Here is a 14,759-nt window from a genome sequence, read left to right as displayed (position 1 = left end):
TCTCCACAGTCATCCATAGCTCTGGCGATCAACCAGCTCTTCCCTGCATGTACCATTAGCCTTCATTGTTTCTAACTGCATCAAGGGTGAGCCCGTTTAAAAGATGCCCGCTCTCACTCAGAGATTTAAAGCAGCGACATGCTTAAGTGAAATAAGGAGGGAACAATGTAAACAATACTGTCGACAAAACAGAACTGCTTTTTACCTATTAGCTGCACTCCCGTCATACCACTCAGAATGGTGAATAGACATTTCGTAATTCAATGCATCTCATTCAGTGCATTGCTCATTTTCTGATACGCAACATTACCCTTTCGCTCTCACTTCCACACAACTGGAATTAAAGCTTGTTTGCAAAGGTCCCTAGGAAGAGACGCAACAGAACACTAAGGAATAGCTCACACTGTAGCATTAGCGCCTACGGGCAAGTCACTTAAAATCCAGATAGGTGAAGAGCATTCTGCAGGGTGCTGGCTGGAAGGTGTGGCTGAAGGCTAGTTTCATAGCGATCCTCCTGTATTTTCTAAATTCTCTCTGTCCTTACTCATTTTATCACAATGGCATTTGAAAGAAGAATACAATTCCCACGCCCTCCGAGGGTAAGTGCAGAAATCCCTGTAATTCCACACTCAGCGGTCCCAGAAGGCATTTCGGTCTTCATATTGCACCAGACAATCCTCCCTCTCACACATGGAGGCCCAAACCACCAAAGCAGCAGCTCCAGTGACCTCCCTCCTAATAACCGGTTCTACTGCACACTGCTAAACCTTAGTCTGGAAGTCCTCTGCATTTCATTTTGCAATGAATCTTCCCCAAACCACTGGGAAGAGCTTCAATATAATTGTCCTGGTTTTAAGTCAGGGGAAACAACAGAGGCTGAAAAGTGGCTTACGCGAGATGACACAGCAAGCCTTTGGCAGAGCCAAACAAAACCCAGGTTGACCACGTCTTAGGGCGTGTCCTCTCTACAGGCTGGATCAATGGGGAAAGTGATTTAGTGGGGGTCGATTTAGTATGCCTACACAACCAACCATTGATCACTCTGCCGCTGACTCTTGATACTCCACCAGAATGAGATGAGCAAGGGGAGTCGATGGGGACCTAGTGCGGTGCAGACCTGCGGTAAGCTTTGAGCAAAGCTATGTTGAACTGAGTTACGCTACTAAACTCAAATTACACAGCTTCGCTTGACCCATCTCTGTACTGTAGGCTGCTCTTCGCTTGAGGCTATCCCTCCTGCCTACCTAATAAACGGTGTGATGTTACAGGACTCCACCGAACATGGCCAGCAAGCCCACTGGGCTGCACGTGCCCAAACGGGGAGAAGTACTGAATTTCGGCTCACAATAAGAGCACTCTGAGTTCTGCTTAGTCACTGGCTCAGTATTCTAAAAGGCGACCATTCTGTCAGAGGTGCTATCCAGGCTGGCCGTCCTTGGGCAGCTTACTGGAATTATGAGATAGCCTGGTTCTGTCTGGAACAAGTGCTGCTGAGATTGTTCCCTGCCATCAGTGCTACCTGGAGGAAAGATGTCATTTGTAATACGCTGTAAAGTCAGTAAAGGCATTCACCCAGCATGACCACAGTAAGCAAGATAATTGGGGACAGTGACGAGTAGTAATTTATCTTTGATGTAAAGACCAGAACATCATCAGGCAAAGTCAGAGTCGTAACTAGCTAATTTGGCGCCTGAGACAAGACCGTCCTTGGCGCAGGCGGGGTGCTGACGTGGCATGAGGCATGAGGAAGACAGCGCAGTAGCTGTCTTTTCTGCACCCCCTCAGCTACGCGGCCAAGGCAAGGGCCTCATTCGCCTGGCCCTTGTTACAGCCCTGGGCAAAGTTTTCCATTCAGAAATGAGTGCTGTTTGTGTCCCATCTGACACTGAAGAAAGCAGAGGGGAGCTTCTGTTCTCTAACTTGCTCTTTCAAGGGTTTGGGGGAGAGCTGGTAACAGAGGCTAATTCTCCCAATAGAAGGGCTGGAGACCAAGAGGATGTGCATAGGTACCTCAGAGAGACAGGAAGTAAGAAGGACACAGGGCTGCTCTGAGCAAAGAAACCCAGGGAAGCAATCTCTGCCAAGGAAAAGTGCCTACCTAGGATGTGAAAGGGTTACTTGTAAGCCCCTCCCTTAATGGGTGAGGTTTACTAGCTCCAGTCAACCGGTGGGGGCCTGCTGCCAACTCCCTTTAATCGGTTAACCAGTTACCCAATTAAATGGGATGTTGTCTGGAGGGTGGAGGAGAAAAAGCAGGCAACCAAAGACTCGGCAGCGGGCAGAGAGAGACTAGGGCTGTAAGTGACTAGTCGACTATCCGATAAGCATAGACTTTGGGGGTAGGTCCCAAACTCGGCATGAGACAGAACTGAGCCAGGCTGCATTCCCCTATCGACTAACCAATAAAAGTTCTATTGACTAATCGATTAGCCAATTAACCGCATCTTAACATCCCTACTGCTCAGTAACATTAAGCAGTCTCAACAAGCACCACTATTTACCTAATTCCCAAATATCAACACAAAATTACAGAGCTAACAACAGAGACCCAGTTCTCAGACACCTACTTTAGAGCATAACAGCAGCCACAGTAGGTCAGACCGATGTCCTGTCTTGGGTGGGTGACAGTGGAGGGATCACATGAGGATTCCCTGTTGCATTCCCTCCCTCTGGGGCACCTGGTGTTGGCCGCTGTCGGCAGACAGGACACTGGGCTGGCTGGACCATTGGTCTGACCCAGTGTGGCCGTTCTGATATTCTTCAGACCATGGCCAATGCCAGGTGTCTTCCGGGGAACGAACAAAAGAGGGGAACCGAGTGAGTGATCCATCTGCCGCCATCCACTCCCAGCTTCTGGGAATCAGTCAAAGGACACTCAGCGCTCTAGGCCACACCCCGACCGGCTTGGCTAACAGCCACTGATGGATCTATCCTGCCACAAATTGATTTCATTCTTTTTTGAGCAGCATTATAGTTTTGACCTTATAACATCCCCTGGCAATAGTTTCACAGGTTGACTGTGTGGTGTGTTTTGTTCTTGTGCCCAAGAAACGGTAGCGTCTGACAGAGTGGCTTCATCTAGAAAAATACATAGGCCCGAGCAATCAATGCCACTGGCTAACTAGGACGCCAACCTGTGCCTTAGGGAACATATGACTGACAGAATTCTGACAATTCTCAGAGGAGTAAACTGCCGTTATGACTTGTACCTGTAGGAAGTGCAGTCCTTGAAAAATACACCAGAGGCCAACAAGAAAGCAGGGATTTGCATGAAGAGTCTCAACGAGCGCATATCCACTCGTAGTGATGGCATGTTATCCGAGGGCTCAGATTTGTTACTGCCCTTGATAGCAGAGACTTTTCTCTGCAGATGATCCTGCCCCCACAACCCATACACCTCCCAGGAAGGCTCCCTCCATAAAAAGCATATTTTTAAAGCTTGCCCGCCTTATGAATGGGCTTTCAGATGGAAGTCTAACAAAAGGGAACTTATGCTGGCAAAGATGTGGGCCAATGACTCATTTTTTGTCCCTTAGAACGTTTTCATACTAGGAGACAAGAGCATCTGTAGTTCTAGAACACTGTAATCATAACAGAGTGCATAAAACACTGAAACAAAGTTTTCTAAATCAGCACCTGCATCAGGAAAAATGTTTATACACATTTCACAGATACAGTCCAAAATTTGTTGCTTAAAGTATTCTGAAGATGTTATAAGAGTTATTGATGTGAAGTGAGTTGGGACACCTTTAGTATAAGAGATGCCATAATCAGGTTTTGGTTTCTATGAGCAATAGATAACAATTTTGCTTTTTTGTAACTATATTATATTCTGTAGGGTTCTTTTCAACACATGCAAAATACTTGAAAGACGTATAACTAAAGACTGCAAAATGAAACCTGCTTCCATGCCCTACGTGGAAGTTGCCAGCATTCCTCCAGAGAAAAAACGGTTAATTGCATGGACATTAAAACAAAAATTGTAGCAACAAGCAGCATCTGGAGTAAACTGAAAAATCCTGCATTTTTTAAAGTGCTTTATGAAGGTGTCATTGAGTCTCTGAGGCATTTGAGCTTTTCTGGATATGCTGTCATTTGTTTGTAAGTTTGCGGATGGGAACAACTGCACAAAAACAAAATCTGTGTTTCTACAAACGAGTCACCTGCTTAGTGACAATTATTTTCACAGTAACAGACTGTGGCGATTGTTCATTCATTGACATTTGTACTAGCATTTCTCTTCCTAAACTGTGAAAGAAAACCCCTTTCCACCTCCCGCTAACAGTGACACTGCTGGCTGTGTGAGAACTGTATCCAAATGCTACCTGGATAGCACTGATACAATTGGAAAGGGCTTTGCAAAATTAATATACAACAACTAACATTTGGGTCTCCAGGTAGGGCAGAAAGCAGGCAACTTAATAAACAATGTAACCCTAGCAACATTATTAATGGGGACTATAAAGTTTAAATAAAGCAGAATTGTTTCTGAGCACACATTGGTTGTGATCTTAGAGGAGAGCTGGGAACCTGAAACTCCAGAGTCTGAATTCTAACTATGCCAATAACTCAAAGTGCGTGCAACTGGGAACCTTATTTCACCTCTTTGTGCCTGAGGTTTCTGATCTGTCAATGGGAATTCTGCCACCTACCTACCTCTTAGGGGAAATGCAGGCTCTATCAAGTCTTACACTACACCATGAAAAGTACTATCCTAGCGGCTAAGTGCATTTCCATTAAGGAGGGAATTACAAATAAATTACAGTAAAACACTAGACAAAGTCCTGCTGTCTGCACTGCTGCCCCATCAGAGAGAACAGCTGCCAAAACATTGGGCAAATCCGTGCTTTTTCTCGAAGCATTTGGTGACCACACAGTTTATTTCGAGGGAACTTTACTCGTCTTCAGGGAGGCAAGGAACACCTGCTGGGTTACCATGCCCCCCTCCTGCAGAGATGTCAGGGTAAGCCGAGGCACAAGCAACACCAAGGGTCGCGCCTTTCCTTGGCGCGTGGCCTCTTTACGCTCCTGAAAGCAAACCCTTAGTGCGGGAGGCTCTGGGGCCAGGAAGGGAGCCTGCATCCTCCCTCTGGCTGGGCACCTCCCGGGCTGACAGGGCGGGGCACAGCCAGGCCTGGCTGCCAAACTCAGCCACCAGACAAAAGGCCGGGCCTCGGCTCCAGCGAGGCAACCGGCTGCAAAGAGAAACTTCCCGGTGCCCTGCCCCCCCCAGCCCCAGGCCCTGCTACCCCCGCCCCGCCCCCCTCCCGCCGCCCCAGGCTCTGCCCCCCCGCCCCCCCCCCCAGCCCCAGGCCCTGCTACCCCCGCCCCGCCCCCCTCCCGCCGCCCCAGGCTCTGCCCCCCCACCCCCCTCCCGCCCTGCCCCAGGCTCTGCCCCCCCCAGCCCCAGGCCCTGCTACCCCCGCCCCGCCCCCTCCCGCCCTGCCCCAGGCTCTGCCGCCCTGCCCCAGGCTCTGCCCCCCCCAGCCCCAGGCCCTGCTACCCCCGCCCCCCTCCCGCCCTGCCCCAGGCTCTGCCCCCCCGCCCCCCTCCCGCCCTGCCCCAGGCTCTGCCCCCCCCAGTCCCAGGCCCTGCTACCCCCGCCCCACCCCCCTCCCGCCCTGCCCCAGGCTCTGCCCCCCCCAGCCCCAGGCCCTGCTACCCCCGCCCCGCCCCCCTCCCGCCGCCCCAGGCTCTGCCCCCCCGCCCCCCTCCCGCCGCCCCAGGCTCTGCCCCCCCGCCCCCCTCCCGCCCTGCCCCAGGCTCTGCCCCCCCCAGCCCCAGGCCCTGCTACCCCCGCCCCCCTCCCGCCCTGCCCCAGGCTCTGCCCCCCCCAGCCCCAGGCCCTGCTACCCCCGCCCCCCTCCCGCCCTGCCCCAGGCTCTGCCCCCCCCAGCCCCAGGCCCTGCTACCCCCGCCCCCCTCCCGCCCTGCCCCAGGCTCTGCCCCCCCCAGCCCCAGGCCCTGCTACCCCCGCCCCGCCCCCCTCCCGCCCTGCCCCAGGCTCTGCCCCCCCCAGCCCCAGGCCCTGCTACCCCCGCCCCGCCCCCCTCCCGCCGCCCCAGGCTCTGCCCCCCCGCCCCCCTCCCGCCCTGCCCCAGGCTCTGCCCCCCCCAGCCCCCGGCCCTGCTACCCCCCCGCCCCGCCCCCTCCCTGCCCCAAGTGGCCCCCCTCGCAGAAGGGAGGCGCCCGCCCGGTGCCGGGGGGTCGCTACCTGCCGCTGCCGCCGCCCCCGCCCGCCGTTGGCGCTCGCGCCGCCTGACGCACCCACAGGCGCCGGGCTCCTCAGCGCAGAACTTTCCGGTCAGGCAGCGCCGCGGGCAGCCCGCAGGGGGCCTACGGGGAGCGTCACGCAGGCGCTCTGAAGCCGAGTCGGCGCGGGCGTCAGAGCGTCCTACGGCACGGGGAAGGGGACATAGGGGGCGGGGCCTAGAACACGGAGGGGCGGGGCATAAAGGCAGGCGCGAGCGGCTGGGGCTCGAGAGCTCAGGAGCAGGGGCGCTGCTAGCGGCACCAAGGGAGCAGCTGGGGGCCCGATCCTTGGGGCCCTGAGGGTTGGCACCAGGGAGCTGGGAGGGGCAGGGGTCTGGTCGCGGCTCTGCTCGGTGCATGGGGGGCTGGCACCAGGGGAGCTGGGAGGGGCAGGGGTCTGGTCGCGGCTCTGCTCGGTGCATGGGGGGCTGGCACCAGGGAGCTGGGAGGGGCAGGGGTCTGGTCGCGGCTGCGCTCGGTGCATGGGGGGCTGGCACTAGGGAGCTGGGAGGGGCAGAGGTCTGGTCGCGGCTCTGCTCGGTGCATGGGGGGCTGGCACTAGGGAGCTGGGAGGGGCAGGGGTCTGGTCGCGGCTCTGCTCGGTGCATGGGGGGCTGGCACCAGGGGAGCTGGGAGGGGCAGGGGTCTGGTCGCGGCTCTGCTCGGTGCATGGGGGGCTGGCACCAGGGGAGCTGGGAGGGGCAGGGGTCTGGTCGCGGCTGCACTCGGTGCATGGGGGGCTGGCACCAGGGAGCTGGGAGGGGCAGGGGTCTGGTCGCGGCTCTGCTCGGTGCATGGGGGGCTGGCACTAGGGAGCTGGTGAGGGGCAGGGGTCTGGTCGCGGCTCTGCTCGGTGCATGGGGGGCTGGCACTAGGGAGCTGGTGAGGGGCAGGGGTCTGGTCGCGGCTCTGCTCGGTGCATGGGGGGCTGGCACCAGGGGAGCTGGGAGGGGCAGGGGTCTGGTCGCGGCTCTGCTCGGTGCATGGGGGGCTGGCACCAGGGGACCTGGGAGGGGCAGGGGTCTGGTCGCGGCTCTGCTCGGTGCATGGGGGGCTGGCACCAGGGGACCTGGGAGGGGCAGGGGTCTGGTCGCGGCTCTGCTCGGTGCATGGGGGGCTGGCACCAGGGAGCTGGGAGGGGCAGGCGTCTGGTCGCGGCTGCGCTCGGTGCATGGGGGGCTGGCACCAGGGAGCTGGGAGGGGCAGGGGTCTGGTCGCGGCTGCGCTCGGTGCATGGGGGGCTGGCACCAGGGAGCTGGGAGGGGCAGGGCTGCGGCCCCAGCTGTCTGCCCAGCGCGGCGCTAGCTCTGCTCCTCGGCTCCCACGCGGCTGTGCCCGCTGATGGCGAGTGCCTGGCAAACACCTGCCCGACCCCCAGGCCTGACCCCCAGGCGGCCGGCAGAGGCCGAGCCTGCGCGCCTGCGCTCGTAACGTGCCTGGCTCCAAGTCCCGGCTGCAGCGTCCGGTGCCACTCGCTGCCCCGAGGGGCCCTGGCGAGCCGAGCTGCCCGCGGGATCCGGCAGTCCACTCTAAGGGCCGGGGCCCGGGGTTCGCCGCTCGCCGCCTGAGCGGGTCCAGCGAAACGTTCCCTCGCCCGCCCGGCCCCTCGACATCCGGGGAGACCTCGCTGCTCTGCCCGCCCTCGGGGAGGCGCCCCGCTGACGGCCGGGCCCGAGGGGTGGGGCCGCTGCTGGCAGGGGCCGTCCCGGGGAACTCCGCTGGCTCTGGAGGAAGGAGCCGCGCTCCGAGTCGCGCTCCCGGGTCCCGCCGCGGCTCCGGCAGCTCAGGTGGGAAGGCGGGAGCGGGAAGGGCTGGGGCGGCGGGCGGGAGTGTCCGACCCGAGCCATGGCCGGTGAAACGCCAGCGGCCGCGGGGACTCCCACGTAGCAGCTCCGCGCCCTCTCCAGAGCCGGCCCCGGCCCGCCCAGCCTCTGCCCCACCGTACACGCCGGCGGGGTGCCCCTGAGGCGGGGCCGGGCGCTGCCGGGACAGCTGGAGCCAGGGAGCCGGCCTGCTGCTGGGCGGCGGTCCCGGGGGCCCAGAGGCTGCGAGAGCGCGTCAGTCCGGCTCGGTTCCTGGCTCCGGCAGGGCGCCCAGGACGCGGGACCAGCACGTGGGGACCCGGGGGGTTCAGGAAGTGGGGCAGCTTCTCTTCAGGGAGGGGGCTCCCTGGCTGCCCGCGCCCCAGCACTCCCCTTGAGCCCGCCGGATGACAGCCAGCGCCCCGGAAACATCGGGACAGGCTCTGCTCCGGCCCTGCCCCGCTCCCCCCTGCCCCACGCCCTGCAGGGCGATCGCCTGGCAGCTCCAGCGAGGGGGGCTGCCCGCACCCCGGCATCTGGTCCCCGGCCAGTGTCTGGGGGGGGCGGCTTCTGACTGAGATTCTGGCTTCGCTTCTCCCCAGCCCCTTCGCTCAGCACCGCCCCATCCGTGGCCCCGGCTCCTGCTGCCTTCCGCCCTCATGCCCAATCCGCCTTGGCCCAGCATTTCCTGGGGCCTGGGTCCTCCCCTCCCGCTGGGCCCAGGGCCGCTGTGCTGCAGTGTCAGTACCTTGCTGGTTACTGAGCGCGGCGGTGGGGGCTGTCCAAGCGGGGGTGCCCAGGAGCAAAACCAGTTCTCCAAGTTACGGAGGGGGGACAGGACTGGCGGGCAGGGGAGGTGCATGGAGAGAAGAGGCTAGGCTGGGACTAGGGGCGATGGACCCCAACCCTAGGGCCTGGCCCTGCGCCCCGGTGCCCGCCTCCCGGACAATCAATAACCCCCCTGTTCTACTGGCTGCTGCGGGGGTGCAGGATCGGGACCCCAACTCGCCGTCACAGCAGCCTGTAGCTTTGGGCAGGATTTAAACTCACCCTGCCGTGCGAACCCACCCGGCGGGACCCACCTCAGTCCCGGCGGCTTCGGAAGCAGCCGGCTGTGGGGCAGGCTGTGGGGCAGGCTGCCCTAGTGGGGGCGTAGGCGAAATGCCGGGCAGGGGGGCGCAGAGGAGAGCAAAGCTCGGGGCAAAGGCAGGGCAGTGGGGCAGGGAGGAAAGAAGCCAGGCGAGCGGGAGGGGACGTGCGGGGGGCCTGCCTGCGGGGCCCGTGGGGCGGGAGCGGCCCCTGCCTGCGGTGGACGGGGAGCTGCTCCCACCCCCACTGGCCTTTCCCCCCCTTCCGTCAGTGCGTGACATGGGGGTGCTGGGGGCAGCAGGGCGCGGATCTCCCCTCTGATCTGGCCCTGCCTGCCCGCAGCCCATGCCCCGGAGGAAGGGCGTCGCCCCGCTGAGCCGCCTCTGCCTGGGCAGCGTGGCCGGGAACATGCAGAGCGTGTGGGCCAAGGATTACAGCGAGAACTACCTGGACGAGTACCACTTCCGCTACATCCTGGGGCCCTTCAACGAGCTGGGTGAGCCCCCCCCGCGGCTCTGGCTGGGCTCGCTGCCCCCCCCCCCCCGCGCGGCTCTGGCTGGGCTCGCTGGACCCCCCCCCCCCCACGGCTCTGGCTGGGCTCGCTGGACCCCCCCCACGCAAGCCCCCCCCCCCCGTGGCTCTGGCTGGGCTCGCTGCCCCCCCCCCGCGCGGCTCTGGCTGGGCTCGCTGGCCCCCCCCCCCACGGCTCTGGCTGGGCTCGCTGGACCCCCCCCACGCCAGCCCCCCCCCCCCGCGGCTGTGGCTGGGCTCGCTGGACCCCCCCCACGCCAGCCCCCCCCCCCCCGCGGCTGTGGCTGGGCTCGCTGGCCCCCCCCCCCCCGCGGCTGTGGCTGGGCTCGCTGGACCCCCCCCACGCCAGCCCCCCCCCCCCCCGCGGCTGTGGCTGGGCTCGCCGCCGGCTTTCCGGCCTGGCCTTTTCACGGTGCAGACGCCCCCGTCGGCTCTGCCCCGGCCCAGCGAGGCCGCTGACCGCGTGTCTCCCACGCAGCCGGCTGCTTGGTCCAGGACCTGCTCCAGCTCCTTGGCGAGACCCGGCGCCTGACGCGGGCCATGCTCCACCTGCTGCTGGTGCCCCACCTGACGGCGCTGAGCCTGCGCTCCTGCCCGGGCCTGGTCAGCCACGCCATCGCCCAGCTGATCGCGGTGCGGTGCCAGGTAGGCGGAGCCTGGCCCCTGCTGTCACACCCGCCAGAGCAGCCTCCTGCGGGCGCCCGGCTGGCTCTCTCCCAGCCCTGGGAGGGCAGTGGGGTCTAGTGGTCAGAGCTAAGGACTCCTGCGAGGGGAATGATGCCTGCTGCTCAGAGCAGGGACGGAGCTGCTGGCTGGGAGGCAGGGCTCCGGGGTCTGTGGCTCGGGCCCCAGCTCTGGGAGGCAGAGCTGAGCTCTGGCCTCGGGGCTGCTGGGTAGCCGGGACAGGCGCTTGCCCTGGGCTCAGTGTTTGCGGAGCAGCCAGGGGAGCAGAGCGTCCAGGGCAGATAGAGCCGGGGGCGGGAGGGATGCTCAGCACAGCAGGGGCCCGGCTGAGGGAGGACCTGCCCGCCCCGCCCGCGTCTTAGAGCCAGGTGCCCCGGGCGATGGCATCAGGCCCCCTGAGGGCAGGGTCTGTCTCCTCTCCCCTTGCAGACCCTGTCGGAGCTGGAGCTTGGCGGCTGCAGCCGGGTGCCGGCGTCGGCGCTGGTGGACCTGGTGGAAGGGCTGCCCGGTCTCAGCAAGCTGGGCCTGGCCGAGACGCAGGCCAACACGCAGGTGCTGGCGGCCGTGGGCGCCAACTGCCGGCGGCTGCGGGAGCTGGACGTCTCGCACTGCCCCAAGGTGGGGCCCGGCTCCCTGCTGCACCTGGCCTACGACCAGACTGAGCGCACCTGGGGCTGCCCGGCGCTGCGGGTGCTGCTGGCCCGTGGGGTAGAGCCCCAGGGCCACGGCCAGGACTTGGTGGGAGCCCTGGCCTTCGTGCTGCTGGCCCTGCCCAGCCTGCAGTTCCTGGCCAACAGCCACGTCCCAGAGGCCCTGGGTCTCATCCACACGCAGCGGCTCCACGGCCCGCAGGGCCAGGCGGGGTTCCCCTCGCTGGAGGAGCTGGCCCGGGGCAGGCCGGCTCCCTGCGCGGCCGACTCCTGGCTCACGCTGCCTCTCCGGCGGGTGGACGAGCTGGAGGAGCCGTTCCTGGCCGTGGTCTGCGCCGTGTGCCCGGAGGTGGCAGAGGTGGCCGTGTCCCTCAGCGATTGCCCTGGCACCGGCTGGGCCAGCCTGGCCGGAAGCCGCCTCACCCAGCTGGCCGTGCACTGCACGGGGCACCAGGGCCGGGGGCTGGCAGAGATGCTCCCTGTGGCCCGGAGCCTGGGAGCCCAGCTGCAGTCCCTCTCCCTGCACGGCTTCTCCTACGACGAGGCGTTTTCCTTCTGCGCCCTGCTGGACTGCTGCCCCCAGCTCTGTGCCTTCAGCTGCCACCTGAGCGCCCCCCGCGGGCCCGCCCCGCCAGCCGAGCCCGACGGGGAGCCACAGGCCTGGGAGCTGGACCTGCTCCGCCACCCCTTCCCCAAGCTCCGGCACTTCAGCTTGGGCCTGGACAGCTTGGGTGGGCCTCTCCCGTCCCTGCATGCCGCTGTGCTGGGGGCCAGCCTGGCCTCCCTCCTCCACCGCTCCCGCAGCCTGGAGACCGTGGCCCTGCTCAGCCTCCCCTTCTCCCTGGACGGCGTGTTCCAGCAGGTGCTGGCGGCGCCCGGGGCCCTGCCCCAGCTGCGGGAGCTCTCGCTGGCCGGGAGCCAGGTGACCAGCCCCACCCTGCGCTGCCTGCTGGCCTTGGACAACGGGCTGCGCTCCCTGAACGTGGCCGGCTGCCCGGACATCCACCGGCGCCACTACGACCAGCTGCTGCGCACCGTCCGCGAGCAGCGGCTGGACCTGGCCCTCGCGTGGCAGTGAGCGGAAGGAGCCACCCCACGCGCTGGCACCAGAGAGCTGCATTTAATAAAGCTGAGGCCCCAAGGGAGCACAGCGCCTGCAACAGAGCATCTGTCACCCCTGCGGCTGCGCCTCCCCTTGGCAGACGGCTCGGCCCAGCCTCCTGGGGGGGGCGAGTGAAGGTCCCGGCTGCCAGGCCCTCCCGTGCCAGTCCTGTGGCACCGGCACCGCAATGGCTCACCCGATTCCTGCACCCAGGACGAGCTGGCGGCCCTCGGGCCGGGCGGTGGGTCCCCTTGGTCACATGCCGCTGCCCTTGGCAAGGCCCGTCAGCCGCTCCGACTCCTCCCACAGCTTGCGGGCCAGGCCCTGGTCGCGGGCGGCCGCAGAGGGCAGCACCAGCCGGCAGTCGCTGTCCACGTACTTCCCCGAGACGCCCTCCAGCTCCTCCGCCACGGCGCAGAAAATGGTGCTCACCGCTCCCTGCTCGGCCGACTGCGGGGCAAGGCACAGCGTCACCCCAGGCCGCCCCCAGGCTTTATTGCCATCGCAGACCCACATCAGCGGGAGCAGGGCCGGGGGCCGGGAGAGTGGGGTCCCAGGGTGGGGGCAGCGATGCAGTAGCTGAAGCTGCGGGAGGCAGGCCCAGAGGGAAGACATAGGGCGGGGGCAGGTCGGGGGTAGAGACGTGGGGCGGGCCTGGGGTGATAACATGGGGCGGTGACTGCTTCATGACATTGGGCGGGGGTAAAGACGTGGGGCGGGCCCGGGGAGGCCTTGTGGGGCAGGCCGGGGGTGACAACATGGGGCAGGGGTAAAGACGTGGGGCAGGCCGGGGGTGACAACATGGGGCGGGGGTAAAGACGTGGGGCGGGCCCGGGGAGGCCTTGTGGGGCAGGCTGGGGGTGACAACATGGGGCGGGGGTAAAGACGTGGGGCGGGCCCGGGGCGGCCTTGTGGGGCAGGCCGGGGGTGACAACGTGGGGCGAGAGCTGAGGGAAGGGTGCTTTGGTTCCTGGCGGGCTGGGGCTGGCTCCTTTGGGTGGCTGCAGGAGCCAGGCCTGGGTGGGGTGTGGGGGAGCCCCGCTCGGCCAAGGCCCGTTCGCTGGCTGCTCTGGACCCAGTGGGGGCTGGGCTGCGATGAGGGGCCAGGACCCCCATGCACCAGGGGCTGGCTCAGGGTCTGCCCTGCTCCAGCACAGCGGCCCACTCGTGCCTGGGCTGAGAGGGGAACAGCGGCTGCGGGCCGGCAGGAGGGAAAAGCTTCCCCGTACAGCGGCTGCTGCTCCCCGGGCTTCCCGCCCATCTCCTGGGCCTGCCCCAGCCCCGGGGGCCCCGCAAAGCCCTCCCTGCGGCCCCTGGCGCTCACAGTAGGGCTGCCCGGCCCCCGCTGAGCTGGACCCCGGGGCAGGGCGCCGGCCACGTACCGAGATGAAGAGGCTGCTGATGCTGAACAGCAGGCGAACCAGCCAGTTGAAGTGGCGCATGATTTCGGTCTTCACGATGCCGGGGTTCGGGGCGTTGGCCGTCACCCCTGCCGGGAAGCAGAGCAGCCAGGCCGGTCGGTGCCGGGGCTCTGGGCCGGGAGGGGGCAGGGCCTTGCAGGCAGAGCCCCGGTCCCGCGTGGGTGGGGGCCTAGAGCACAGGGCTGAATATTCTTCCAGCAGGGACAGCCAGAAACTCCCCATGGTCTTTCCCTGCCCGGCCAGACGGTGACACGGGGCCAGGACACAGCTGGTCTCGCCAGCCAGCCTGGAGCCCTCCACGGGGCGCGTGGCTGGGGCCCACTCTTCATGCCCATGCACAGGCCCTGCCAGACGAGAGACTCCCAGGCCCTGTGGCCTGTCGGGCAGCAAGGAGACAGGGCTGGCCCAGATGAGGCGACACCCGTCCCATCCCTTCCTCTTGCTTCCAGAGGGAGGCAAACGGGACCACCCCCCGCCTCCCAGCTGCACCCAGCTAGCCGGCTTCCAGCACCCCGGCCCAGCCTTCCCTCCGACACGCGGTGGGGCCCAAGAACCCCCCCCACAGACCTGGCTTCTGCGCGTCCCAAGGTAACGTGCCAGGGCCTGACCCCGGCCGGGTTCCCGCAGGGCAGAGGCGGCAGGGGAAAGACGTTCTTTTTGCCAACGCAGCCTGCCGCAGGCACGGAGAGTGGGCAGCCCAGCTAAGCCGCGGAGGCTGGCCGGGCCCTTGCCCCCACCCCTCGGGCCTGTCGGCACTCGCCTCCCAGCGGGTCTTCCAGGAGCGCAGCTGGCAGCCGTTCCAAGAAGCCGCGTGCACCGTGGGTGGCAGGCTTTTCCCGGCACCTCCCACAGGGGTGCCCCGCAGCACCGTAGCGGGGGGCAGCCGGGGTCCCCTGGCTGCGCGGTGCGATTCCCACTGACTCACCCACGCGTGTATGGCCCAGACACCTCAGCCCAGCCTGAGCAGTTAACAAGGCTCTTCCCAGCAGCAGGGCAGACAAACACCAGCTTTTGGGGGAAGGGACAGTGGCTGGCTGGGAACCATGAAGGACACGGCCGAAGCTGAGGGGAGGGCAATGGACCCCCTAACGCAAGGGGGCTGAGACAACCTGGCCCCGACTCCTGTACCCACATCACGTCCAGGCTGCGCCGTATCCCGGAGAAGCAATAACCCCCCCCCCCCCCATTCTACTGGCTGGTGGAGAGTTCTTGCTGCTGCAGGATGGGG

The 14,759-nt window shown here is 64.4% G+C and overlaps 4 protein-coding genes and 1 long non-coding RNA gene across 8 annotated transcripts in view; 2 read left to right on the top strand and 3 right to left on the bottom strand.

Annotated features, from left to right (window-relative positions):
• The window catches only part of DCTN1 (dynactin subunit 1), a 132,299-nt gene extending 124,471 nt beyond the window's left edge, over positions 1-7,828 (bottom strand). Inside the window, exon 1 of one of the 3 annotated variants that reach the window (XM_089777695.1) lies at positions 7,689-7,828. The gene's annotated coding sequence lies outside the window, so the exon portion shown is untranslated. Of the gene's footprint in view, positions 1-6,222; positions 6,401-7,688 lie in introns of those variants that run through there. The other 2 variants (XM_089777696.1, XM_089777697.1) reach the window with 2 other exon arrangements.
• LOC142824308 (uncharacterized) lies at positions 1,239-4,022 on the top strand. 2 transcript variants are annotated; one of them, XR_012899229.2, is made up of 2 exons: positions 1,239-1,554; positions 3,839-4,022. It is a non-coding gene; the product is annotated as an uncharacterized LOC142824308 (long non-coding RNA). The 2 variants fall into 2 exon arrangements; XR_012899228.2 differs by having other exon boundaries at positions 1,239-1,586.
• On the bottom strand, positions 6,463-8,590 carry LOC149524471 (uncharacterized). The gene is made up of 2 exons (XM_089777653.1): positions 8,551-8,590; positions 6,463-8,297 (listed from the first exon to the last, which is right to left on the bottom strand). Exons 1-2 carry the CDS (start codon positions 8,588-8,590, stop codon positions 6,811-6,813), a joined length of 1,527 nt encoding a protein of 508 aa, XP_089633779.1. The 3' UTR covers positions 6,463-6,810.
• Positions 7,907-12,156, top strand: LOC142824306 (uncharacterized). The gene is made up of 4 exons (XM_075916080.2): positions 7,907-8,039; positions 9,486-9,639; positions 10,153-10,319; positions 10,788-12,156. Exons 2-4 carry the CDS (start codon positions 9,489-9,491, stop codon positions 12,084-12,086), a joined length of 1,617 nt encoding a protein of 538 aa, XP_075772195.2. The 5' UTR covers positions 7,907-8,039; positions 9,486-9,488; the 3' UTR covers positions 12,087-12,156.
• LOC142824307 (retinol dehydrogenase 13-like) overlaps positions 12,114-14,759 on the bottom strand; it is a 27,754-nt gene continuing 25,108 nt past the window's right edge. The window contains exons 5-6 of the mRNA XM_075916081.2: positions 13,493-13,599; positions 12,114-12,560 (exon numbers count right to left, since the gene is read on the bottom strand). Coding sequence (XP_075772196.2) covers positions 12,366-12,560; positions 13,493-13,599 — 302 coding nt within the window. The 3' untranslated portion in view covers positions 12,114-12,365. The remainder of the gene's footprint in view (positions 12,561-13,492; positions 13,600-14,759) is intronic.

Source organism: Pelodiscus sinensis, chromosome 4 (assembly GCF_052426305.1).
Source record: "Pelodiscus sinensis isolate ZL-2025 chromosome 4, ASM5242630v1, whole genome shotgun sequence".
In the NCBI taxonomy this organism is placed as follows: Eukaryota; Metazoa; Chordata; order Testudines; family Trionychidae; genus Pelodiscus; species Pelodiscus sinensis.
The sequence above is the reverse complement of the archived record's forward strand: the minus strand, read 5'-3'. Positions and strand labels throughout refer to the sequence as shown.